This window comes from Ailuropoda melanoleuca, chromosome 9 (genome assembly GCF_002007445.2).
Source record: "Ailuropoda melanoleuca isolate Jingjing chromosome 9, ASM200744v2, whole genome shotgun sequence".
NCBI lineage: Eukaryota > Metazoa > Chordata > Mammalia > Carnivora > Ursidae > Ailuropoda > Ailuropoda melanoleuca.
This window is the reverse complement of record NC_048226.1, coordinates 3,975,822-4,003,328: the sequence shown is the minus strand read 5'-3', so window position 1 is coordinate 4,003,328 and position 27,507 is coordinate 3,975,822. Positions and strand designations below refer to the sequence as shown.

The 27,507-nt window shown below is 44.5% G+C and overlaps 1 protein-coding gene across 1 annotated transcript in view; it reads left to right on the top strand.

Annotated features, from left to right (window-relative positions):
• The window catches only part of WHAMM (WASP homolog associated with actin, golgi membranes and microtubules), a 24,629-nt gene extending 6,571 nt beyond the window's left edge, over positions 1-18,058 (top strand). The window contains exons 3-11 of the mRNA XM_034668887.1: positions 1,079-1,252; positions 3,438-3,588; positions 4,983-5,152; positions 6,107-6,272; positions 9,207-9,394; positions 11,065-11,151; positions 11,399-11,494; positions 15,411-15,849; positions 17,243-18,058. Coding sequence (XP_034524778.1) covers positions 1,079-1,252; positions 3,438-3,588; positions 4,983-5,152; positions 6,107-6,272; positions 9,207-9,394; positions 11,065-11,151; positions 11,399-11,494; positions 15,411-15,849; positions 17,243-17,541 — 1,770 coding nt within the window. The 3' untranslated portion in view covers positions 17,542-18,058. The remainder of the gene's footprint in view (positions 1-1,078; positions 1,253-3,437; positions 3,589-4,982; positions 5,153-6,106; positions 6,273-9,206; positions 9,395-11,064; positions 11,152-11,398; positions 11,495-15,410; positions 15,850-17,242) is intronic.
• The last annotated feature ends 9,449 nt before the right edge of the window (positions 18,059-27,507 follow it).

The following is a 27,507-nucleotide window of genomic DNA, read 5'->3' as shown; positions in this document are numbered from 1 at the left end:
GGGAGCTGTGGGTGAGTGTGCGTGTGTAGCGTCCGCTAGAGCCGGGCTGCCGGCGGGCCAGGTGACGGTGGGCGTGGACAGGGCGCGCGCAGGTGCACAGGTGCGCAGGTGTCTGTCACCTGCAGGGGAGCGGGGGGGGGGGCGGAGGGCGTGCCCAGGCGGGTCAGCGTCCAGTCGCCGTCTGGAGCCAGCCCCTGACTACTTTCTCTGAAGACGCTGGCAGAGCCGGCTGTCCTAACAGGATTTGCTAGAGAATAACGAAAGCAGAACCGGAAACAGCCGTAGTACATGTGGGAAACAACAACACGGACTGGATGTAAACACTTCCCGCTTCTGCGAGTGGGGGGACAGGAACAATGGAGACCTCTGCTTTAGAAGATAAAGGGGCCTCTAGGAGAAAGGTTTGGAAAGTCAAGCAGACTCGGTCAGATGGAAATCAATAAATAAAGCTTTATTTATTGATTTGGAATAGCGACAGGAGGCAATTTTAAGCTCAAAAGAGGTCATTTGGGAAGCCGAACAATTCATTGATAAACTTATAGAATTTAAGGAGAGGGGGAACGCAAGTTCACAGAAGGGTTTGGGAGAAAAAATACGGCATGTGTATCCACAATTTACTACGGGTGGCCAAGATTTAGTGCTCTAATTCCCTGGACATGTCCTCTTGCTTGCTCGTTCTCATTATAGGCCGTTCTTAATCTGGATGGTTTTTCTGTGCATTCTTTTGAGGAAGGGGGGTGTGGGAGAAGAATTCAGCCACGTTTCAAAATCTTAATTACATCTCCTTAAGCTGCATAAAAAATGAGCTTTTTAAATTCAAATGGCTTTATAAAAGGAGTTTGTTAGGCCTGTCACACCATTGAATGATTACAGCAATAACAGTCTACCATGGATATACATGATTTAACTATTCTTGTTTTATTGGGCCTTTTGGTTGGAGGACAATAGCATTTTTCATATTTAATCAGTATTTTAAATTTTAAAGTTTAGGGCATTAAAGTTTCTTTACTTTTGTTTGTTTGGTATGATCTGATAAATACTGGCCTTACTTGAGCTCTGTTAAAATTCTGTCTTCTAGGTTCTTCAGGGGCATGATAAAGCCCACACGATGGTAGCACTAATGAATGTTTATCAAGAGGAAGATGAAGCATACCAGGAATTAGTTACTGGGGCAACTATGTTCTTCCAGTATTTACTGAAGCCATTTAGGGATATGAGAGAAGTTGCAACTTTATGTAAGCTTGGTATTTTGGTACGTTTTCTTTACAGTTTTTATTTTATCAAATTTACTATTTGTCACATATTTCTTTAGTCCCATTTAAGATTCGGTCTGTGTTTGCACCTTGGGTTCACCCTTATGTTAGATGGTAGTGTATATATGGCTGTGTGTGTGTATGTGTGTGAATGTGTGTATAAATTTATTTTTAAAAACTCATTTTAAAATGAAGGCACTTTACATTGGTCATCTGAATACATTAAGATTTCTGCAGATTTTTAAGGGTTAAACATGTTCTTTGCTGATGACTTGTTTTTGATGTAATGCTTATTTACTTTAGCCTATTTTCAGCCTCTAAGGACATATGCAGATTTCCAAGAAGCAGGATGAAAATCTAAATAGGAAGGCCTTGGATCATAATTCAGTAATTGAAGCTTTAGTAAATGTTGCCATCGTTCTTATTTCCTTAAGCTATGGAACAACCTAGTGACCCTAGTTAGAATAGGCATTCTTGTCAGTGTTGCAAAGGAACTTAGAGCCAGAGGGGTTAAATAGCTTTCCCTGGGTCTCAACTAGCTGGAGTCAGAAGACATCAGAGAGATCTCTTGATCTCTGCCCCCTGCACCGGGCCAGCCTTCCACACATGTACTCACGGCCCCTGCCAAGCTATCATACTGTAGAAATGGCATTCCGTTTAGATAAAACTCATGCCACTCAAATTTCCAGAGAAAGTTGTTCTGCTCATTATTCTGAAAGTTTATTATTTGGATAGTCTTTTCTTCCTGTATATACTTTTTTCTTTAACAGCTTCACTGAGATATAATTCATAGACTATACCATTCACCTGTTTAAGGTACCATTCAGTGGTTTTTAGTATATTCATTTGAGCAACTATCACCACTGTCTAGCTCCAGAACATTTTCATCACCCCCAAAAGAAACCCCATGCCCATTAGCAGTCACTCTCCATTCCCCCCACCTCTGACCCTAGGCAACCACCAGTCTACTTTCTGCTTCTAGGCATTTCATCTTGTATGGGACCATACAAGATGTGGTCCTTTGTGTCTGGCTCTTTTCATGTTGCGTAATGTTTTCAAGGTCCATCCATGTTGATGTACCAGAACTTCCTTTCTTTCTATGGTCCTATAATATTCACTACATGGATATAGCACATTTTACTTCTCCACTTACCAGCTGATGGACATTTGGGTTGTTTGATGGACATTTAGTTTGTTTCCACTTTTTGATATTAGGAATAATGCTGCTGTGAACATCTGTGTACAAGTGTCTATGTGGACATATGTTTTCATTTCTCTTGGATATATACCTAGCAGTGGAACTGCTGGGTCATATGGTAACTATATTTAGCCTTTCCAAAGAACTGTCAGACTGTTTTCCAACGCAAACATAACATTTTGTGTTCCTACCCACAGTAAATGAGGGTTCCAGTTTGTCTATATTATTGTCAACACTTGTTATTGTCTTTTTGGTTTTAGCCATCCTAGTGAATGTAAAGTCATTTCCTGTGGTTTTAATTTACATTTCCCTGATGGCTAACCTGTATGTATTTCTTATATTAATAGCTTTGTAGAATTGGATGCCAAATGACTACTAGTATATGTTGTAATTATGAATAGATTTTACTATCTTTTAGGTTATTGTATTATTTTTGCCCTTCAGAGAAGAGTTATTGTATTGAAAAAGCTTCCTGCCATATCCCTAAAAGAAACCGTAGCAACAGCTAACACTTGAATGCTGTGTACCACACCCTGTGCTGAATGTTTAACAACAGATGTGTCATTTAAACAATTGCAGGGTTAAAATTTTTTTTTTAATTTTTTATGTAATCTCTATACCCAATGTGGGGCTTGAACTCACAACCCAAGATCAAGAGTCGCACACTCCACTGACTGAGGCAGCCTGAAGCTCCTAGGCAATTGTATACTAATAGAGAAACATAACTTGAGAGCATTCCTGTCTAGAAAATGTTATTCTAGTAATGCAGGGTGAAAGTAGGTTTTTATTTTTCTTCATGCCCCAGAGTATCTCTTTGTCTTCCAGGTGGTGCCTAGCTAGAGCTTCATTCATACTCAGTAAGGAATTGCCGAATGAATGAAATGTAATTAAGTAGTAGTAATAAAAGTAGTTGAAATAACCCATGTAACCAGTTTCCTGTGGCTCTTGCATTACTATTTTCTCTAATACAGTTTTCCCTTTTGTAGAAATCCTTGGATGAGGATGATTTGGGTCCAAAGAGGATAGTTGCCTTGCAGAAGGAAGCCAAAGAATGGACCCAACAGGCTGATGTAGCTGTAGTCTCTATTCAGGACATTACAGTGAATTATTTTAAAGAAACAGTAAAAGCGTTAGCAGGTAACAATTTAAAATTGTATATGAAGATGTGCATCATTTTCATTAATCAACAACCATTTGAGTGCCTCTTGAACACAAGGCACTGTGTCTCCTGGGAGCTGGGGATTCATTATAAGAATAAGCATAACCGACACAATGCAGTCTGGTGAGGGGAGAGAGATCTCATGTATTGCTTCAAACACATGCAAGATGGCAGTAGTAGCTGGCCACATGGAGAAGAGAAGCACGGAGCTCTGAGAGCCGCCGAGAGGCACGAGGCTCCTTCACTAGGTCAGTGAAGGCCTCTGGGAAGTGGCGTCTGCCCCGATCTCGATCTCTGAAGGGTCAGAGGGAGTTGAGAGAGCATCAAAGTGAGGGAAGAGGGTTCCAGGCAGAGGAAATGCCTCTCATCAAGCTCTCTGGCTGGAGGGAGCTTGGCCAGTGTGAGGAACTTAAGGAAAGCCTGGGGGCTGGAGCAGAGACGAAAGAGGAAGGGGCACGGGGTGTGAGAGAATGCCACAGACAGGCCGGGGTGGGTGGGGCGGGCGAAGGACTTCTGTCTGATGGAGTAAGTAAGTCACAGTATGATGGCCCCAAACAGGAAACCCAACACCGGCAAGTTTAAGTTCCATTCATAAAGTGAAACGTCACGTGGCTCTGAAGTGTGATTCTCTGTATCTGTTTTTATAAATGGTGAGAGTTCCATAGTACATTAAGTGAAATAAACAAGCTACAGAGAAGAAGGATGATCTTGTAGTGGTTTTTTTTCCTAAAGATTTTATTCACCTATTTGAGAGAGAGCACAAGCAGGGAGAGGGGCAGTGGGAAGGAGAGAAGCAGACTCCCCACTGAGCAGGGAGCCTGACATAGGGCTCGATCCCAGGACCCTGGGATCATGACCTGAGCCCAAGGCAGACACTCAACAGACTGAGCCACCCAGGCGTCCCTGTGGGGTTTTTAATTTATTTTTTGTTTTTGGTTCAAACTGTCTAGCTTGACATAGAAACAGTCTGGATGTATATGTGCCAAAATGTAAGAAACGTTGCCTCAGGTGAGATTCATGATTTATTATTATTATTTTTAAATGAAGTATCTAAAATTTTTTTTAAGATTTTATTTTTAAGTAATCTCTACACGCAACGTGGGGCTCGAGCTCACAACCCCTAGATCAAGAGTCCCACACTCCACCGACTGAGCCAGCCAGGTGCCCCAAAGTATCTAAAATTTTTATACTGATGTCCATGTATTATTTTGCAACATTAAAATAAAATCATTAAAATAAAACAGTTTTTCTTTTAGAAAGGATGTTTTGCAAGTAACGTGAAAGGCAGTAAACAAAGAATTAGCTCGTGATATATTTTTCCTTTTTCATTGAGTTGTAATTATGTTTTATTTTATTAATTACAATCCAACAGGAATGCAGAAACAAATGGAACAGGACAAGAAGAGATTTGGCCAGGCTTCCTGGGCCACAGCAACTCCCAGGTTAGAAAAACTCAAGTTGATGTTAGCCCGAGAGTCTCTGCAGCTCATGAGAGCCAGAGAGTTGTGTTTAAATCACAAAAGAGCTGAAATTCAGAGAAAGGTAAGACAAAGATAAGTGAAACTTGGTTGGAAAAAAAAAAAAAACCCACATTTTTAGGGCACCTGGGTGGCTCAGTCCGTTGAGCATCCAACTCTTGATTTCGGCTCAGGTCATGACCTCAGGGTCGCGAGATCAAGCCTACGTCAGGCTCCACACTGGTTGTGGAGCCTGCTTAAGAGTCCCTCTCCCTCTGTCCCCCTCACTCCCCTCCTCACACACATGCATGTGAGGGAGGGAGGGAGGGAGGGAGGGAGGAAGGAAGGAAGGAAGGAAGGAAGGAAGGAAGGAAGGAAGGAAGGAAGGAAGGAAGGAAAGAAGGGAGGGAAGGAAGGAAGAAAAGGAAGAAAGAAAGGAGGAAGGAAAGAAAAGGAAAGAAAGAAAGCAAGCCAGCCAGCCTACACTTCTAGGTAGCACCTTTCTTTCCAAGCACTGTTAACAGACCTTCCTTGCTTCACTCATTCCAGCATCCTCTACTAGCTGAGAATTATGACTGTGGAAGGTTGGCCACACAGCCTCCCTTTGGTCAAGATGCTTTTGAAATATTCTATTGTAAGATGCTTCTGGTAATAACACTGAGCTCAGTACTGAAGTGGGTAATACACTTAAATCAATCAAGCAATGTTTCAGCACAACTCGAGAGTAATACAAATGTCCTTCATCCTAGGATCACAGCCACTTAAATTTCTCCCTGTAATGTTAAGAGTTTGAAGCAGGAAACACTGCAAATGCCTCACTGCCATTGATTTTTCTCTAAACTTAAATGTTTTCATATGTTTCAAAGATTATTTGTTAACACTGAATAAGGCATTTTTGTTTTGTTACTTGGAAAAATGTTTCTTCTCTGTTTTCTGTTTGGTCCTAAGCAGATTATAGAAAATTGTTCAAATGCATCTAACATTAGCTTTCAATGTACTGATTATTTTTACTTGCTCTTACTTTTTTCATGAAAACAAGATGGAAGATCTTCCAGAACAAGAAAAAAATATAGATGTTGTAGATGAATTAGAAATACAATATTATGAAGTCCAATTAGAGCTGTATGAGGTTAAATTCGAGATACTAAAATATGAAGAAATACTGCTTATAACACAGTTGGACTCAATTAAAAGGCTTATCAAAGGTAAGATTTATATTTAAATGTATACATTAAAATGTTTAAATCACACCTCCAAGGAAATAGAGGCCGTGTTATTACTTCCTATAAATTGACTAAAACATCTACTGAAATTTCCTAAAATTTTCTTTTAGCATTTTTGTTATTGCAGTGGTATATTTGCAGTTAAACAGGCAGCAAAACAAAGAAAGCAAAACCGGTTATCCCCCAGGTCCGTCACCTACAGACAGGGAGTGAGGATAGTGTGCTGGGGAGCCTTGTCTGTATTCTGATGTACACAAGTAAATACCGATTTTTAAACGAAAACTGTATATCCTGTTTAGTGAACTCTTCTCATTTAATGCATAATAACCGCTTTTCTATTTCAGTAAGTAAGAAAAACATCAGACATTTTAATGGCTGCACAGTATTTGATTATACGGATCTAAAGCGATTTCCAGTCTTTCACTATTGCAAACGGCAGTGTGCCGAAGAACCTTCCTTTACATGTCCTTGCGTGTAGGAGAGATTCATTTTTTTTAAATTTAATTAATTTATTTGAGAGAGAGACACAAGCAGGGGGAGCAGCAGGCAGAGGGAGAGGGAGAAGCAGACTCCCCGCTGAGCAGAGAGCCCAGTGTGGGACTCGATCCCAGGACCCTGGGATCGTGACCTGAGCGGAAGGCAGATGCTTAACCAACTGAGCCACTTGGGCGCCCAAGATTGTTTCCTTGGAATAAATTTCTAGAGGCGAGATCGTTGGGTCAAGAACAGTGCAGACTTTGCATGTTGACACACACCTAACATTACAATAATCATCCGATGCACATATTTCCTCGCCTCTGTTACCTTCTGATTTCCAAATTCCGTGCTACATAACGGCCTTCTAGATTGAGGTGGTGCAAAAAGACACTCACGGCCAATGATGAAAATAGCTGTTTCCCTGCACTGACACCATTCTTTTACGTTCTTGCCTACTTGACTGAAGACAACGGCATCCTGCACTTTTCATGTTATTTAATTACAAGCTTGGCGAGCACGATTCTGCGTGTTGACTGGCCATCTGTATTTCTTTTATTAACTGTCTATCCTTGGTCTTTGCCCATTTTTCTTAGTATGGAAAGGGAACGTTCCCTTTCCATACTAAGGCTGTTACTCTATTATCTGTCCTGTGTTGCAAAGAATTTCTCCCCGTCATTCGCTTTTTCTAGCCTTGCAGAAATACTTCATGTTTGGGAAGTCCCGTCTGCTTTCAGTGAAGTCTTCCTGCGTTTGTTGTGACACCTGGCAAAAGTGCTCCTCCTCCCCAAACTGTATCAAAATTTTACCGATGTTTTCTTTTAGTATGTTTGTGATTTAAAAAAACAACATCCGCTCTTCAATCCAGGTTAATTTTGATGTGAGGTAGGAATCTAACCTCCCCCCGAAATTGTAAGGTAGTTCCAGTCACTGATTNAAAAGTGCTCCTCCTCCCCAAACTGTATCAATATTTTACCGATGTTTTCTTTTAGTATGTTTGTGATTTAAAAAAAACAACATTCCGCTCTTCAAGCCAGGTTAATTTTGATGTGAGGTAGGAATCTAACCTCCCCCCGAAATTGTAAGGTAGTTCCAGTCACTGATTTTGAAAACGTTTCCCCAAGTGCTTTGACTGGCTTCCTGTCTCATGTCCAGAATTATTACATTTATTTTCATCTAATTATGCATCATTCTTTTCTCTAGTTTGTGAGTGGCTTCCGGTGCTGGTCCCACATGTTCCTGTTACTGTGCTTGGATGTGCATCTTAGTGTCTGGTACAGCAAGCCCCTCCCTCAGTACTCTGCTTTTCCACGGGTTTTCTGACTCTTCTCACTCCTTTAATCTTCCAGATGAACTTTAGAATCATTTTCACAAGTTCTAAACCAAAAACAAAAACAAAACCTTCCTGGAATTTTTATTGGGATTGTGCTTAAAATTAGAGATTAATTAGGGGAGAATTATCATCTTCGCAATTTTGAATCTTCCCATCCAAGAACGTCCGTCACCTTTAACTTAAGGCTTTCCCCCCGCCCCAAGTTCCTCAAAGCATAATGATTTTCTTCATACTGAATCTAAATATCTGATTTAATCCTAGGTATTCAAAAAACTTTACAGTAATTTCAGGTTATAAGCATGTNCGCCCCAAGTTCCTCAAAGCATAATGATTTTCTTCAAACTGAATCTAAATATCTGATTTAATCCTAGGTATTCAAAAAACTTTACAGTAATTTCAGGTTATAAGCATGTTACATATTTAGGGGAAAATCCTATTTAAAAAGTTAATCTGGAAAGAGGCATGCCAAATTGTTCATAATGTTTTCCGGATTTCAAAGGTTTGGGAAAGGAAGGAGAAAATTTCATTTTCTATTTTATTTAGTTCTGTAGGGCTGGGATTTGTTACAAGTAGCATGTATTTTTTAACAATACATATGTAATCAAGATTAAATATCTTTAAGGCACCTTAATGCCACACCGTGGGTAGAATGTAGTTGCCTTTCTGGAGGGCCACTGAACGCTATCAAGAGCCCTGACTATTCATCGTCGAAAGAAGTAATAAACATGTACACAGAGATTTTATGTTCAGATGTTCATCACCGTGAAACTGGTAATAATGGGACCCTGGAATATTCTAACAATACAGACTGCTCAAATTAGAGAATACTGTGTTGCCATTAAAATTCTGCTTCCATCACTTGAAAAATGTCCTCTTAGCACTGTGTTGTTGATATGTGTGGCTGTGTGTACGTGTGTATACACGTGTGTAGCCGTGTGTGTACGTGTACCCACGTACGTAGCTGTGTACGTGTACCCACGCGTTAATAGCAGCTCTCCCTGGGTGGTAGGGTTACAAGACATCTTTACTTTCTTACACTTGAAGTATTTTTGTGTGTTATTTTTTTCTATCCAACCATGTTTTAAAAAACGTCCTCAATATGTTTCTAGATAAAGAGGAGGAAGTTGTCTATTACGACCCGTGTGAAAGTCCAGAGGAGCTGGGAAACCTGGATGGTGTGACGGGGCTGCCGGGGGACCAGAGCGTGGAGGTGAGAAGGCTGAGCCGGCAGTGCCAGCGCCTGGAGTCCCAGCGGGGCAGAATCTGCGCCCGGAGAGCCTGTCTCAGGAACAGACAGGTAGGTGTGCTGGGCGGCGGGCAGCTGTCTTTTCCTTCTCCTTCCAGNTAAAATAAAAATAAAAAAAAAAAATAAATAAAAAAAATAAAAAACGTCCTCAATATGTTTCTAGATAAAGAGGAGGAAGTTGTCTATTACGACCCGTGTGAAAGTCCAGAGNGGGGCGCCTGGGTGGCACAGCGGTTAAGCGTCTGCCTTCGGCTCAGGGCGTGATTCCAGCATTCTGGGATCGAGCCCCACATCAGGCTCCTCCGCTATGAGCCTGCTTCTTCCTCTCCCACTCCCCCTGCTTGTGTTCCCTCTCTCGCTGGCTGTCTCTGTCACTGTCAAATAAATAAATAAAATCTTTAAAAAAAAAAAANTCTTACACTTGAAGTATTTTTGTGTGTTATTTTTTTCTATCCAACCATGTTTTAAAAAACGTCCTCAATATGTTTCTAGATAAAGAGGAGGAAGTTGTCTATTACGACCCGTGTGAAAGTCCAGAGGAGCTGGGAAACCTGGATGGTGTGACGGGGCTGCCGGGGGACCAGAGCGTGGAGGTGAGAAGGCTGAGCCGGCAGTGCCAGCGCCTGGAGTCCCAGCGGGGCAGAATCTGCGCCCGGAGAGCCTGTCTCAGGAACAGACAGGTAGGTGTGCTGGGCGGCGGGCAGCTGTCTTTTCCTTCTCCTTCCAGGGACTCCTCCTATGGCAAATTAGAGGTTTTGAAAGGAAGGCTTTCTACCAACACAGTGATTAATTTTTTGTGTGTTTACATAGCTATCAGTGGCTACAAATAAAATATATTTACATTTTTTAAAAAAGGATTCTGTTTCTTTTGGGATCTAAGCATTTACCATAATCTCTAGATTTTGATTGATCCATTCAACAACTGTTTGTTGAATGCCTGTTACATATACAGGCATTTAAAAAATCATGGTAGGTAGAAACTTCTAATAATCAGCTATAGTACATTCTAAAATTTATTTTATCATAAATTATTGATTATAGAATATTAGAAATAACAGGGCGTGGGCTGGCTCAGTCAGTGGAGCGTGCAACTCTTGATCTTGGGGTTGTTTGAGGCCCACGTTGGGTGTAGAGATGACTTAAAAAATTTTTTTTTAAATCTAAAAAAAGAATATTCAGTTCATTTCAATCCTTATGTTTGGTGAGTGATTTTTTTCTTAATTTTTAAAAACTCCATGATTACATGAAAGGTAATATACTAAGAATGGTTAAGCACAGTTAAAATACAGTTTTTAATATAATTTTCCAGGTATTTGTGGGTTGGATATGATCATATAGGTATGTTTGGAAATGGAATTACTATTGTAATATTATGGGGAGATGTGTTTAAAACAAGTACATGGAAACAGATCCTTAGGACACATGCCATTTCAGCATGGGGACTGCCTGTGTTCCCTCATTTCCACTTGGGAGTTTCCTTTTCCATCTTTCACGGCACGGAATCAGCCGTGGTCCTTACCACTGGGTCGATCCCCGTAAGTAGCCCGTCATCACAGGCCCTATGACCGAGGGGAGGCAGGACCACGGAGCCACGCCAGGAACTCCTGAGAATGAATGCCTCACACAACAGCACAAATACAGCACCGCCTTCCACTGAGCTTCTCCGCTAGAGCCCACGGTAACACTGACAACTGTGCAGGTGACTTGTATTGTCCTCCCAGGATCAATGCAGAGAGAACCATCGGCTCCGACTGCAGCTGGCTGAAGAAAGTGTGAAACGTTTTCATCAGCATCACAGTATCCAGGTGGTAAGTGGTTGAAGAAAAAATGCCTTCTGTTTGCATCATGTGACACCCTGCCTTAAATCCTTGGAGAGTGAAGCTCCTGCCCAGACAGGCGGCGCGTGATCCTGGGGAGCCTGCAGTCCCGCCCTGCAGCTTGGGGAGGGGGCGAGGGAGGCGGGCTGGGGGTGGTGCCGGCATCGGGTCACCGACCCGTTCTTCCTCAAGACTTCTACCTTGAGAAATGTACAAACGTACGTTTCTTTAAATATAGAAAAGAGACAAGATGAAAGAAGAAGAGCAAAAGAAAAAAGAATGGATAGACCAGGAGCGCAAAAAAACACTCCAGCGGTTGAGAGCTTTTAAAGAGGTAAGTTCTAGAAATAGTCCCCTCACCTGCATTCTCTGGAGACATAAATGAAGATCACCCGTGCTGGGAGCCAAGTGTCAAGTATCATGAACAGATCATTGGGAACACAAAATGTTCCCCAAACGCCATTATTTTTAGTGTAGAAATAAAACACGAAAATATTAGAATATTTTTTAAAAGATTTTATTTATTTGAGAGACAGAGTGAGCGCACACGAACGACTGGGGAGAGGGGCAGAGGGAAAGCGAGAAGCAGGCTCCCCGCTGAGCAGGGAGCCCAACATGGGGCTTGATCCCAGGACCCTGAGATCTTGACCCGAGCCGAAGGCAGATGCTTCACCAACTGAGCCAGCCAGGAGCCCCGAAAACATGAGAATATTAAGTGGTTTTTGACATTGCCTACACCAGGGTTCCTGCTCTCCCCTCCTGACCCAGTGGTGCTGACTCTGTCCGCCGTGGTGTTGCCCAGCCAGAAAAATCGAGAACAGTTAAATTGGCCTCAACTTTAGCTCGCTTTTTCCTCACTTGTAATAAAGAATTCCAGTCAAGGGAGCACAGTGACATAATATATAGTTAAGTGCTCTGTGAAAAGTGAATAGGTTTATAAAGAAAGTAAATAGCTACTTATTTAGAAACAATGTTAAACTAGTGGAATATAAAACATAAACCCATTTTCATCACACACCTACAACACACCTTCACAAAGACCCAAGTCTGTAGCTGCCCCCAAAAGGAGAGACCACCCACGCCCAGACAAAATTCTCGAATAAAGTATTGAAGGTGTGCTGTGATGCCAACGAGAAAAGGGGCCACTGGAGGCCACATCAAGACACAATGACTTCAACTTGCTTTCTGATGTGCCTACTACTCTGATCATTAATGAGCACCTACTGTATAACTAGCCTGGTGCTAGACACGTACATTCATTCTCATTTACTTCTTAACCCTGCGGCCCCAAGCGGTTACACAGCTTAGCTCAGGCTTATGTGCAGTCACTTGTCTCTAACTCCAGAGCCACAACAGGCCTTCTCCTGCCCGGGCAGCGTATCAGGATCAGCTGGGGAGCTTCTGAAAGTCACGAATCCCAGACCCCACGTCCGGAAGTGGGAAGACTTGTTGGAGGGATGTCGTGGGAAAACCAGATGAAGGCAGAGCGAATGTGTGCAGGATAACCGGTCGGTCAGCTGTCGCCGGAGGGCGCGGTGAATGGAGCAGTCAGGGTGGAGGAAGGGTCTGGGGGTGCAAGTCTGACTCTTTAGCCTCGAACCAGCTGATCAGGAATCAGTTTTTCAAATGTGGAGATGGGAGGCACAGACTGATGGAGGGTGACAGAACCAGGCCACCTACGCTCTCAACAGACTGGAAAAGGGAGTTAAAAAATGTAGCCCACTGACCTCCCATTGGTTTAGAGTGCAGGTTTTTTGGTCGTTGGAGGTGTATCCTTCTCTAGAGAGTGGCAGGAAGGAATGCGGAGTGCTTGGCGTCTCAACGCAGGGGGAAGAACCTTGAGAATTTAGTTTCCTTCAGCCTCCCACCAGTCACTTGTGATGAAGCATTTTTAAGATGCATGCATTTTTAAGACGCATGAACAGAAGCAGCCTCTGGTGACCAAGGGGATCCTGTGTTTGCCAGGAAGTGTCGCCCTCCAAGGGGGCAAAGCCAATTTGAGCACAGTTGGCAGGAAGGAAGTAGGAGCAGGAGAAGACAGGAAGTGAATCCCGTGCTGAGCCCAGACAGGTTGTTTTTAAACATCTGAGGGGCTGCTAGGAGGTCGAGGGTTTAATTTGTCTTGGGTGAGCCCTGGGGAGACAGACTTCCCAGCAACGTAAGGCAGAACTCAACAGGCCAGAGTCACAGGGACATGCAGCCACAGGGATGCTGAGGGGGTCTCAGGGGGTTTGGCCTCCCTGCCATCAGGACGGTTGGACGACCCCTGGAGTCTGGCCTGGAGTTTCCAGGACTCCAGTTCTGTCTATGTGACTATGTCACATAGTCACTATGTGACTGGCAGCCGCATCGGTGAGGTCTGGGGCTTGCTGCCATCGCTTTCCTGTTTGCTGTGGAAAGACTTAGAAAAACGTGGCAGGGAGACCGTGCAGGTGTGGTTCCAGACCATCCCAGTAAAGCGAGGAAAGTGAATTTTTTGGTATCCCAGTGCATGTAAAAGCAATGTTTACACTATACTGTATGTAGTCTGTTAAGTGTGCAGTAGCACGATGTCTACCGAAAATGTACATACCTTCATTTAAAAACACTTCATTGTTCCAAATGCGATCATCTGAGCCTTCAGCTAGTTGTAGTCTTTCTGCTGGTGGAGGGTCTTGCCTGCATGTCGCTGGCTGCTGGTGGGTCAGGGTGGCGGGTGCCGAAGGTGGGCTGGCTGTGGCAGTTTCCTAGAATAAGACAATGATGAAGTTGCCTCTCTTACACGGGCACAGTTTGGGCACCCCAAAACAGTTGTTTTTAAAGATTTTATTTATTTGAGGGACAGAGTGTGTGAAAGAGCACGAGCAGGGGGAGCGGCAGGCAGAGGGAGAAGCAGACTCCCCGCTAAGCAGGGAGCCTGACTCAGGGCTTAATCCCAGGACCCCAGGATCATGACCTGAGCCCAAAGCAGATGCTTAACATCTGAGCCACCCAGACACCCAGCCCAAAACAACAGTAACAGTAACATCACGGATCACTGATCACAGATCACCGATCACCATAACACACGTAATGAGAAAACATCTGAAATACTGCAAGATTTGCCAAAATGTGACACAGAGACACGAAATGAGCAAATCCTGTTGGAAAAATGGCCCCAACAGACTTGTCTGACACAGGGTTGCCACAACCTTCAATTTATAAAAAATGCAGTATTTGCAAAGCGAAATAAAGCAAAGTGCAATAAGACGAGGTTGCCTGTGCTCTTTATCATGCATTCTACTTTTGGTCTATCACTATGCTTACAGCAGCATTATCACCTTCCATACATCCTCTGCCAGTTTGTTTTCTTTCACTTAAATTACATTTTTGAGATGTGTTCATGTCCATATATGTAGATCTAGTTCATTCTAATGGTTTCATAGGATTTACATTTTCTGTGTTTCATTGGCTGGTCAGAGCCTTCATCAGGGACCGCCCTCCCACCACTCAAGATTCATTTTCTTTATATGAGGTTGTGTTTTTCATTTATCAAAGTAATACCGGAGAGACCAGAATGTTTTAAATTTACATTTTTAGAGGGATCTGGGTGGCTCAGTCTGTTAAGCGTCTGCCTTTGGTTCAGGTCATGATCTCAGGGTTCTGGGATTGAGCCCCGCATTGGGCTCCCTGCTCAATGGGGAACCTTCTTCTCCCTCTGCCCCTCCCCTGCTGTGCTCTAAATCTCTCAAATAAATAAAAATAAAATAAATTTACATTTTTAAATTATAAAATTTACTCTAAACTTAAAAATTAGAGGAGAGACATGTTACACCTGTCACTCTGAGGTCCACTCTGGGGGAATTTTTCATACTGCTGTGTTTTACATGGTTATAAATGTAACACTGTATCATCTATTTTTTTAGAATGTTTCACCGACTTTGTGTACTGTTTGTTTTTTTGTCGCTGCCTAATATTTTAAATAGATTCACCATCATTTTCTCAGCTAACTTCCTATTATTTCAAGTCTTACTTTTTATACTAAAACTATTATGTTTTCATCTATGTGTATACTGTCATATATTTACTTTATCGCAGAGAAAGTATTATATATAAAAGGAATACTTATTCCTTAGTTACAGATTTAGTAGTAAGGGCAGCTGTCCAGAGTGAGAAGGACAAATGAGAACCCCCCACACAGAGGCCCGTCAGTGTTTACGTACTGCCCGCACGTTTCAGCATCCTGACGGTGTGCGCGGCGGCAAGTTTCTCAGGCACCTTTTCCTTTTCAGAGATGTCCCGGTGGGTCTGCACTAAAGACCCCTCGCTCAGCACCTGCAGCTCCTCGCCTGCCAGGTGCACCTTCTCCGCAGACCTCCCTGACGGCTGCCGAGAGCCATCCGTCCTCCGCGCCGTTCTCTGAAGTCAGTAACGCGCAGACCCCCGAGGCGACGCAGGGCTCTGGAAATGCTGTCCAGAGCTCCGTTCCGGTTGGTGACCAAACACACTGCAGATCCAGCGCGGAACTGTCACCGCCGCCACCCCCGCCGCCGCCCCCACCGCCACCGCCCCTCCCTGCTCGGCCCTTTGCTTATTCTCAGTCCACGAATCACCAGAACTCACACTCTCAGACTTCGGTAACCGCCGACAGGCCACTCCCGCTGGTGTGCGAATCACCCAAGTCGTCGGCTGGAAGAGTGTGTTATGCCTCAGCCGGTTTCGGAGGCCCAGGTAACGGCTGGGGTCCTGTCCCCGCTCAGTTCTTGCACGGCTGGCTGGAGCATTCCCGCTGTAGGAGCAATCGCCCTCAAATCAGATCTTTCTTTTGCAGAATTCTCTACGGTCCTAAAATTCTCCAGCATTTGCTGCCTTAAGTTATCACTCTTACTGCAAAGTTAGCACAGCCTGAATCTGAGTTTGCTAAACGCTAGCTCATCATGAAGAAACGATCTCTATACCGTTAATGGTCCCATGACCGGGGGTCACTGTTAATCCCCTTTCACGTGCTTAAGACTTGAGTGTGCGTTTGATTTCTGCCACTGGAATTTTTCTCAGTGTTGCTTTGAATTAAGCTGCTGGTGCCTCTTGAGTCATTTACAGAATTTAATTATTGCAACTTAAGCTGAATATTGGTGGGAATTATTGTAGAGGAACATTTGAATACAGGAGGTTCTTACAGACTGGTAGACTGAGAAACCGTATTTTAGAAGATCTTTCTAAAATGAAGTGGTCAAAGAAAACCCAGCAGACCCCATTTTGCCTTTGCACGTACAGTACACTGAATACGCACGAATGTTCTTTGTTGAGCGGGGCTGTCGCTCTGACTCGTAGTTCTACTCATGGCCGATACGCTGACTGTGGAGGAGACTGGCTTATATCTGTCTGCCCAGCCTCAGAGCCTGCTGCTTTGGGCGGGTGTGTGTGTGTGTCTGTGTGTGTGTTAGATAAATCCCAGAAGAATTCTGTGTACCTTTGTTACAAAGACTACGCCTGAGCCCCTCCAGCTGGAACGGGCAAGGGGGCGGTAGTAGGCAACGGGAACCATGTAAACAGAACTGTTCCAAACTGCACCGCCTCCTCCAGGTTCACTGTCTCGGATGAGTCTCCTTTCAGCCTCTTCCTGTGTGCAGACCTCCTCCTGTCACCGTCACAGAATGAGTCACCGCTGACACACCCCAGAGTGAAGTTAGAGAAACACGGCGGGGACATGGTAGAACAAGATTTTCTTAGAGTGGGAGGCAAAATGGAGGAGATACAATTTTGTGATCCGGTGCACCCCCGTCACACACACTGGGTCAGGGATCCCCCAGGCTTCAGGATCACACACAAAGATAACCTGTGTCTTGAAAAACAGCCATTGTGAGGACAGGTGCGCATGACCGTGCCTCGGAGCTGCCGTGGCTTCGAGGATGTGGTGGACGGGGAGTGGTCGGGGGAAACAGGAGTGCTTACCCTGCGCTCACACAGGGGGCCTGGGGTTGACCTTTCTAGCAGCGAATCAAAGCATCTGAAATCCTGTTATTAAGCCGTGTGTGACCGAGCACGTAAGCAGGACCCAAACGCCCTGGCATCTTGGGGGAGAGCACAGTTTCCTGATTGTACCTGCTCTGTTTGCTTCTTTCAGGATCTATGGATGAAGTGCTGGCCTCCCTAAGGCATGGCAACAGCCCCCTGCAGAGGGTGGACTTGCCCGCTCCGAGCCCTCCCCACACCTCCTTCAACGAGCAGCTTCTGGCTGCCATAAGGCGGGGGGTCACGCTGAAGAAAGTTCACTCTGGCGTCGGCCTGAGCCCCAGCAACAAGCCGACCAGCGACCTGGAGAGAAGTATCAAGGCGGCACTCCAAAGAATCAAGAGAGTGTCCGTGGACTCGGAGGAGGAGGACAGCGAAGAGCTGGGCCCGGGCGGTGAGTGGGACCACTGAGCGCTCTGCCCTGCCACGGGCTCCCCGCGCTCGAATGAGGTGACGCAGGCCCAGCGCCCCTGCTCGAAAAGCCTGTGAGCAGGTCGATCAGCCACGTGACAGCCTGAGAGCCAAGCAGGGCTTTGTGAGATGTTGGCAGCTTTTCTGGAATGCCGTGGCTCTTAAATTCAGGGCAGGAAGTCAAGGGGTGGTGACTTCCACACACCAAAGTGCAGTTGGGTTCTAAGAACCCACAGTGTTACTGGCGTAAGAGAATAGTATTTATTTTTCACCAAGGATTACCTAGAATCATTCCCTTATTCCAAAAAGAAGTTACAGCACCGTTCAACTACTGACTGTGTCTCCCTGTTCGCGTGGATTTGTGGTCTCCTCACAGCCAAGGGTTGGAATGTGAACACGATTTTAGCAAGAATCAGAATAAGCTGCTTATAGCCAGGAAATATTTTAAATATTTTAAATGAAATATATTTTATGTATCAAGCACTATATAAACTCATAATAAAGAACTATTTATAACGTATCAGTGTCACTCATGAGGACACAAAACGTAATATCTGAANGGAGTGGGAGAGGAAGAAGCAGGCTCCTAGCGGAGGAGCCTGATGTGGGGCTCGATCCCGTAACGCCGGGATCACGCCCTGAGCCGAAGGCAGACGCTTAACCGCTGTGCCACCCAGGCGCCCCTAAAGTTTTTAACAAGATTTCGGATAATAATGTTCCCCTCAGGAATTGAAGTCCTCATGTGGGGATCTTTCCTCCTTGATTTGAGGTGAATGCAGGACGGGGAAGGGGTCAACACAAGGCAGTCTGCTCATTTCTCGGACTGTCCACAGTATCCCCACTAACCTCAGAAGCCTCACACTTGCCGTGGCAATCCTGAGTTTCCACAGAACAGGATGCATCGACCTTCCGTTGTTTCCAAAGAAAAGTTATTTCTCAAAACCCCTCCTAATTCCAGATTCTTCTTAACTCCATCTTCATAGACTCAGTCCTGAGGGGCCTCTGCTGGGAGGGGTCGGGGACCTTCCTCCGTGTGTGGCCACTGTCAGGTTGCCCATGGGTCTGTCCCGTGTCCTGCCTTCCCTGACCTTGAGATGCCAACCCGAACCCAGCTCCTGGGCATGAACATGCGTGCTCCGCATGCAGGCTCTGCTGCCCCGGCCCCACTGCTCCCGCACAGGTCCCCAGGGGCGCCACACGGGACACTCGCCCAGCCACCTGCTGGCCCTCAGTCCCAAACCCGAGGCAGGTCCGGTGCCTGTGCCTCAGGCCTCCTGCCCCAGCACACACGGGCTGAACTTATTAGCACGTTTCTCTGGAAGGAATCTGATGTTTTAAAAAATGGCAAAATCAGAGCTTTGTTGGACTTCCTTATGCTTACTTTGCAGTTTGATATTGTTTTTATTTTAATTATTGTAATTTCAGTATTCTGAGACTTACTCAAGCGTGGATAATTCTCAGAATGTGCTTTGCAAGGGTTGCCAAAGACAAGAAGCCTTCGGAAATAGGATCCTTTACAAAAGAGAGTTCTCCCAGTTAAAACCCCTCGCCCAGCTGTGCTCTGTGCATCAAAACTTCCCCTTCTCCGGAGGCTCCTCTCCCTCGTTTCCCCCTTCACCCCTTTCTTCCAGCCAAACTTCATTGAATTCAGCCCAGACTCTGGTCCAAGGAGACGGACAAGTGTGCCCTCCCACTGCCTAACTTCCAACCTCCCAAACTCCCACCCTGCTCTCCCAAGCACCCCGGTCACTCTCCAGCCGCCTTCCCAGCTCCCCAGCCCCTCAGCGGCCCACAGGGGACTGAGTCCTCAGGGACCTCGCTGCCGTCCCCTGGGCAGCCCTGCCCCTCCTGCAGTTTGTACTCGGCACCAAGTTGCCCCAGCTGAAGCCTAAGTGCCTGGGATGGCACCTGCCTCCACGTCCTGGCAAATCCACACCCATCATTCAGCATCAGTCCCATATGTCTTCCTGCTCCCTCCCCCCTCTCCGACCACTGCACCCCATCCCCGACACCACTCATGCTGCCTCCCACAGCCCTAGCTCCACGGGCAGCCCCCCGAGGCCATGTTTTATACCTGGGGTGGGCCCTCTGCCCAAAGCTAGTCCAGGAGAGCAGTCCATACTGGCAGCATCCTTGGGGTGTCCTGTGGTGAAAAAGGAGACGCTGAGCCAATCAGACTTCCCTGTTCAAGTGCTCATTCATTCCCTCTCCAGAATTTGAGTAGGGGAACCAAGCACATGATAGCAGGTGCTAGAATCAAGGGGTTTTCAATTCATGAGCCCCCAGCACGGGAAACCTTGTAGGCGAATGAATTCATACAGCAGAGCTTCGCGATTCTTAGGTACATAAACTCACGGGAGGAGTGTACTGGTTTTCTGCTGCTGCCGTGACAAACCCCCACAAACCGGGGCCTTCGCACACACTCGACATCTCACGGCTCCGTAGGTCTGAAGTCCGCCATGGGCCCCAGGTGCAGGGCCGTGTTCCCTTCCGGAGGCTGTTTGATTGCCTCTTCCGTTTCTAGAGGCCACCTGCGTTCACTGGCTGTGGCCTTCGTGCCTCCCCAAAGCCAGCAGTCGCTCATCTCTCGGACTCTTCTTCTGCCATCATGTCTCCTTCTGGCCCCAGCCGGGAAAGTGCCCTGCGTTGAAGAACTCATGTGATTAGACTGGGCCCCCACCCAGGTAATCCAGGATCATGTCCCCACCTGGAGTTCTGTAACCTAAGTCACAGCTGCAAGGTTCCTGCTGCCACCAAAGATCACGTATTCCCAGGTTGCAGGGATTGGGACGTGGACATCTTTGGGGGGCCACCGTCTTGTCCAGCACAAGGAGCTTGCTGGGAGGCACACCGCCAGGCCAGGTCTGCAGACCACCCTCCGAAGACTGCGTGCACACACAGGCAGGCCAACTCGGGGCTGTGGTGAGGGACTTGCGAGGCAGGCAGAGAGTCGCTGCGGGCTCCCTCCCGGGGCGGGGGCCCTGAAACCTGACGTCTCACAGGTCTGAGGATGTTCAGAGTGGCCTGGGCTCCCCCAGTTCTGGGGAAGCTGGCTGTGCTCTGGCCCCCGTTCTGGGCCTCACAGACCCCCCCCTCCCCATCAGCTGGGTTCCACTAGCACCTAAACATACCGTCTCACCTCACCCCTGGAGGTACACACCTGTGGAAACTGGGAACCTCACCTTTGCGTCCCCAGGCTGGCACAGCGGAGGGGTTCCAGGCAGCGGGGGGTGAGCAGCAGGAGCCCTGCGAGACTGGGCAGTGGGAGGTGCCCTGGGAGGCCTTGCGGGAGTGGGGAGGTGGGGCTAGAATCTGACGTCTCCAGCCTTGGGAAGAGGCCTCTGGGCAGCTTCACACAAGAGCAACTGGAGGCTGGAGGAGCCCCGGACAATGGAGGCCGGGAGCAGGCCGGGTGGTCCGTCTGCAGAGTGTGGCAGGGGTGAAGAGACCGAACAACCCGAGGGAGGACCCAACATCACGAGTCGCCAAACAGGCAGCAAAGATGGGCTGGAGCAGAAGGCAGGATGGTGGCTCTGCAGGATGGGAGCTGGACTGTGTGGGGGCCGCTGGGACGCAAGCCAGGGGCATGGGCGGCTGCCAATGGAATCAACCGTGGAGGTCCTGAGACGGCCGGGATTGGGGGGGAGAGTGTCAAGGGAAATGGCCAAGGCTGGATCCTTGGAGACCCCAACACTCCAAAGCAGGAGGAGGAGTGGAAGGAGGAGGGACAGTCAGAAGTAAGACAGGATTGGGAAGGAAAACTTCAGCGTCTGGGGAGGATTATTTCAAGAGCCAGGTCAACGTGGCCCAATGCCCTGGAGAGGAAAAGCACAGGACCGCATGTGGTGTGAGGAGGCCCCTCGGGGAGGTGGCTCTCGCAGTGGGCAGGGTCACAGGCTAACCCACAAGGTGTCTGAGGGCCTGCGGACGGGAGCCGTCTACAAACAAGCAGGCGTTGGTGGCCACAGAACCACTTCTGCTCAGCAGCGAGCTCCTGCGCAAACGCATCTGGCCTATCCAGCAGTCCCTTCAGGTTAAATCACTCTCCACCCGAGACCTTGGCTGTCAAACGGGACGGCCATAGAGAGAGCTCTGGAGCACGGGAACACCTGAGTAATTCTCGTACTCCCAAGCACGCAAGCAGGACACAGAGCAGAGTGGGGGACAGAGCAGGGCAGGGGCAGGAACAGAGGACACCTCAGCAGGCACTAGACCCCTCCTCCCAAAACCTTGAAAGATATGTAACCCACCCCCCGAACCTCTGAAGACTCACACTGGAGAAAGGGGGGGTCCCAGAACTGACCAAGATCAAATTGCACGGGGCCGGTAGAATGGGGACTCAAAACAGAAACTAACTTGAATGAGAGGAAAAGAGAGAAAGTCTTATTTCTTCCACTCCTGAGCTGTGGGTTGAGATTCACACTTCCTACATGTGTTTGGGAAGAGTTGGTTCTCTGCCTGATGCAGATTTTGTCAAGTGAATATCTGTTCAAACAGCTCTGGAAAAGCCATCTTTTCTGGCAGAATGAGTCTCTGAGATTAACTTTCCCCCCAACAGCCAAGAACACAAGCATACACTCTGCTGCCTTCCGCTCAGAACGCTAGACTTGCAGAAGAAACAGGCCTCTTGGGTTGAGAATAGCTCTGGTACTGGCCCCATCAAGGCAAAAATGTCACCACCTGAAGGGCAGGTGTCCCCTAAGCACACCCACGCATGGGGTTGCCTCAAAGAAGGAATTGGAATGTTGGCATACTCAAAAACTCTCGCTCCGTTCCATCAAAAGCGTATGGACCTCAGCCCACACCGCCGTCCTGGCTTCAGCTCAGGAAGTGACCCCAGAGAACATCAACCTATCCTTGGGGAGATCAAGAGCTTCCAAAATACCTTAAGACACAAAGGATTTTTGAAATCCTGAAAGATTTTTGTTGACTTAAAACCAGACATCAACATTTTACTGAACTATGTATTTCTACATAAACAACAACAAACATTTACAACAAAATCAGGTAAAATTCACAAAGGTATACAAGCCTTCAGAGGGACATTATTTTTGCCTTAAATTAAAAAAGATAATTTGCCAAATGACATCATAGTGAAACACATAAAGCAAAAACCATTAGAAATACAAGAGAAACAAATTCAACAGTAGTGGGAGAGTCACACACTTTCCTTAGTATTTAACGGATCAAGTAAGTAAAAAATTAATGGTCCATAATATTATAATTAATAAAGTTAAATTAATACAGAGAGACTGAATTTTGTTCTCTTTAGAGAATATATGTTCTTTTCTAGTTTTCTGGGAATATTTACTAAAAGTGACAAGTTGTTAGGTTCCAAGAAGATAGCAATAAACTCCAAAATGCAGAAACTGTACAGGCCAGACCCTCTTTGACAGCAATGCAGTTAAACTCAAAATGTGTAACAAATGTTAAAAACAACCACAAATATAAAAATATCTGGAAATCTAAATGCATAATTTCAAATAACTCTTCAGTGAAAAATGAAGTTAAATCTGAAATTACAAATTATTTATAGCTTAGAACACCCTACTTAAAAATTTGAGGGATATGGATAAAGAAGTATTCACAAGTGAAATCACAGCCTTACAATTGCCAGTAACTGCACCCATCATTAAATAAGACAAAGTTAAAATGGCATCCAACTTGAGAAGGTGAAAAAAATTAAGGAAATAACAAAAGCAAACAAAAAATCAAAAAACAGTGAAAGAGTAAATTAGGATTTAAGTTCTTTGAAAAGACTGATAAAATAGACTAATTCTGGGAAAACTAATCAGAATAAAGAGAAAGCACAGACACAGAACATGAATGAGAAAGGAGAATACTCCATGCTGGCGTATCTGAAAATCTTAACGGAAACTTTATTAACAAACTTAAATGGCTCAAAACTCACAGAATAGGAAAAAAGTTTGAAGAGACCAATGAGCCTGGAAAACATTTTAAAAAGGTGTCAAAGAATTATTTCCTAAAAAGGCACTGGACTTGGACAGTTTTACACAGATTATAAAAACTTGAAGGAGCAAAAAATTCTAAATATTATTTAAATTGTTTACAGGGTATAGAAAAAAGAGAGCAAGAGCTCCCCAAGTTGTTTTTTTTTTGTTTTTGTTTTTGTTTTGTTTTTAGAGGTTAACATAAACCCAACACCAGTACCTGACAAAGCAGGACAAAAAAATTACACAACTATCCATCTTAACATATGAAAAATTCCAAGATACGAGCAAGCCAAATTCAAAATATTTTTCTTATTTTAAAGCTCTTACTTTTATTATACAAGTAGTACATGAGACTTGTAGAAAAATCAGAAAATACAGATAAGAACACAAAATAAAGATCTACCATAAACTAACCCACCATGATAACCACTGTTAACACTGAGTGGAGATCTATATTAAAAGAACGATACACTGTGACTAAACCAGGTTTTCCTAGAAATGCAAAGAGCACTTAGACATTAGCAAGTCTATGAAAATAATTCATCTTAGGGCATGATAAAAAACCATTTGATCGTCTTGACAGATGTGAAAAAAAGGAATTTAATAAAATCCTAATATCCATTACTGATAAAGCTTTCAGCAAACTAGAAAGACATCATTTTAATACATAAATTCAAATATTATCTTTCACTAAGAGTCAAATTTATACTTTTAGAGAAACACTAGAAGTATCCTTGCTAAGTAAAAAAAAAAAAAACAAACATATATATATATATATATATATATATATATAAAGAACGTACAAGACTGGCACAATTATATATGTTTTACTTTACGTTCTTCAAAGTGATCAACGTGATAAGGAAGTGAAATAAGCTGATTAAAAATATATGGAGGTAAAATTATGATCACCACCCAGAACCACTGTCTACCTGAGAGAGGCAAAAGAATTAGTGACAACAAAACCATTAGAAGAAAAGAAAACTCAGTAATTGGCTAATTACAAAATAAACCACCCACTGCCATGCTAAATAAACCAGCCCACGCACACACTGCTCTCTATGCAGAGCTGAGAATGAGGTAGATTGATGCGCACTGACCCAGGAAGACGCCCAAGATCTGTTGCCAAGTACTGGAAGAGTAGCACATGGTCAAAAGGATAAAAGAGAAAAACATTTTTAGAAAAAAAAATTTGAGGAATATGCACCAACTGTCGACTATCTTAGGGCAGAGGGATTTTCCTTATGGGGCCACTTTCAGTCTCTATGTTTTCCCCTAATGTGTACATTTATACAACTCTTATATCATACTTTAAATAAAAATCAGTGAGTCTAATTTTCATTTAAAAAAAAGGAGTGCTTTATATCAAGAAGAAGCGGTTGGAAAATACAATGGACAGGAGAGCTCATTTACAATAGGAAGCACAGCTACAAAAATTACCCATGCTAGAAAAAATATACCAAGGAGCATAACACTTTATAAATTTACTGAAATCAAAGTTTAAATATTATAAAGATGTTACTTCTCTCTGAAGAATTATAGGAGTAAGCTATAAATTTTTACATGATCCAATGTCCAATTCTTCTAAACATTACAAAATGATCCCAAATTTCTTTTAGAAATAGTAATATACAAAAAGTACTAAAATTTTTTTTTGAAGAAGTGTAATTAATGGAGACATCTAGTCTAAATATGTGATGGCAAACAGTGTGATACCAGTAGCAGAACATGCCCCATAGAAAGCTCAGAAGCACACCTAATGATACAGAGGGATTGGGTATACAATAAAAATGGAATTTCGTATCTGCAAAGAAAGGACAGATTTCCCAATTTAGAAAAAAATTCCAGATGGATCATAGATTTAACATTTTTTTTCATTTTATTTATTTATTGGCCTATTTACTTTTTAAATTCCAGTATAGTTAAGACAGTGTGGTATTAGTTTCCGGGGTACAACAAAGTGATCAGATGATTTTATATCTCACCCAGTGCTCACCACAATACAGGTGCTCTCAATCCCCGTTGCCTCTTTCACCCCCCCCCACCCGCCATAGATTTAACTGTTTAAAAACAACGAAAGGGTAAAATCCTGGTGACTATTTATACAATCTTGGAATTAGAATCTGAAAGATCTTCATAAGCCTGACAGCAAAGGTAGCAGGCATGGAGGAAAAAAATAGGTTTGAATAAAAAGAAAAAAATGTTTAAATATCTAAACATTTTAAAAAGCCATACGTACTTTTTTTAAAAGGTATTTATGGGGAAAGGAAGAACTTCTTAGAAATCGTTGAGACAGAGACACTAATCTTATGAGAAAAGTGGCCAGTGGAGATGAATAGGTAAATTACAAAAGAATATTGTCCAATCAATATTTTTGCTAGTGAGGGTCACCCGTGAGTCAAACAACGCATACCAAAACTAGATCCCTGGCCCCCACGGTAACACCACTGTTAAAGGGGTAGCAGGACATTCTCACACATTGCTGGTGGGAGTATAATTTGGTATCATGTTTCTGGAAGGCAATTTGAGGCAATATATATTAAAAGTCCTAAAAATATGTGTACCTTTTCCTGTTAGTCAGAATAGGACATGTTACGTTGCTGTGACAAATTAACCCCAAAATCCCAGTGGCGTGATGCTGGAGGCTTAGCGTTTACCCACACTCCATGTCTATGCAGGTAGGTGGGTTGGTGCTGTGAGGGGAGAAGGGGATTCTTCTGCAGTCCCTCAAGGACCCAGGCTGACAGAGGCCCCAGGGCTGGGACATCACCCTGTGAGAAGGCAAGGGTGCAGAGCCTGGAGAACGGGTCAAGGCCATCTCACAGTCTTGGCATGGGAGTTTCACAGGTCTCTTCTGCTCAGGTCTCATTGGCCAGAATGTCATGGGACCTTGCATGACTTCAGATGAGGGGGCTGGAAAGTGGAGTCTCCTGTGTGCCCAGGAAGGACAGGAGGAGACACACAGCAACATGGATACTGCCCACACTTCTGAGCTAGCAAGTCCAATTTTAGAAATGATCCTAAGTAAATCTTCTGACAAGTTTGCAAAGATGTCAGAACAAAGGATTTCATCATATCCTTGACCGTGACCATAAAAAATCGGGAACCACCCAAGTATCTACGGGACAACCTATAGGTTGTTTCATATCTGTATACAGATATTAACAATGGTGGAATTTACCTCCTGAGTGACATATAGTCACAATACAATGTCACAAAGGAAAAAAAGTTATAAAACAGTTATGTATAACAATTGTATCGTTTTTCATGAAAAAGTAATGAAATGGATACAGCTGCATAGAAAAAAGTCTGAAAAGATATACACTAAAATGTTAACAGTGGTTATAATCAGATGGTCTAATAGCAGGTGATTTTTTTTTCTTTTCACTCATCTAGTTTCTTTTGAAAAGTGTGTATATATATGTGTGTGTGTGTGTGTGTCTGTGTGTGTGTGTGTATATATATACACACACACATATACAGACACTCGTACTCCTGGGAGAGTCCACTTGACCACCTCTTACTAATCATTAAACTCCTACATTTGATATAAGAAATGCCTAACGGGCTGTTATATCACAAGACATTGCTACAACAATTCATTTAAAGTCAGGACTTAAAATTGAAAGCGGTACAACAGGGTAAAAACAGTAACACATTCCCCACAGCTGCATATCATCAGACCTGTCAATCATCCGCCAAGATATCCCACAGTCTGGCCTCCTGCCAGATGCACCAGGGGTCTGTGTGGCCTGGGGGACCACATTCCACAAGGCTCTGCATCATCAAAGAGTGTAGGGCACTGTACAATTCCACAAACTCATCTCCTCAGAGACAAATTCTAGAACATATAGCATCAACACCAGGATTATTAGACTGTTCTTAGGTATATATATTTCTTATTTAAAACCATTCCTTATAGTTTCTCCCATTTTTTCCAACACACACACACACACACACGTGTGCACATGCACACACTCCTAAGTTCACTAGAACATTCCGTCTAGCCGCC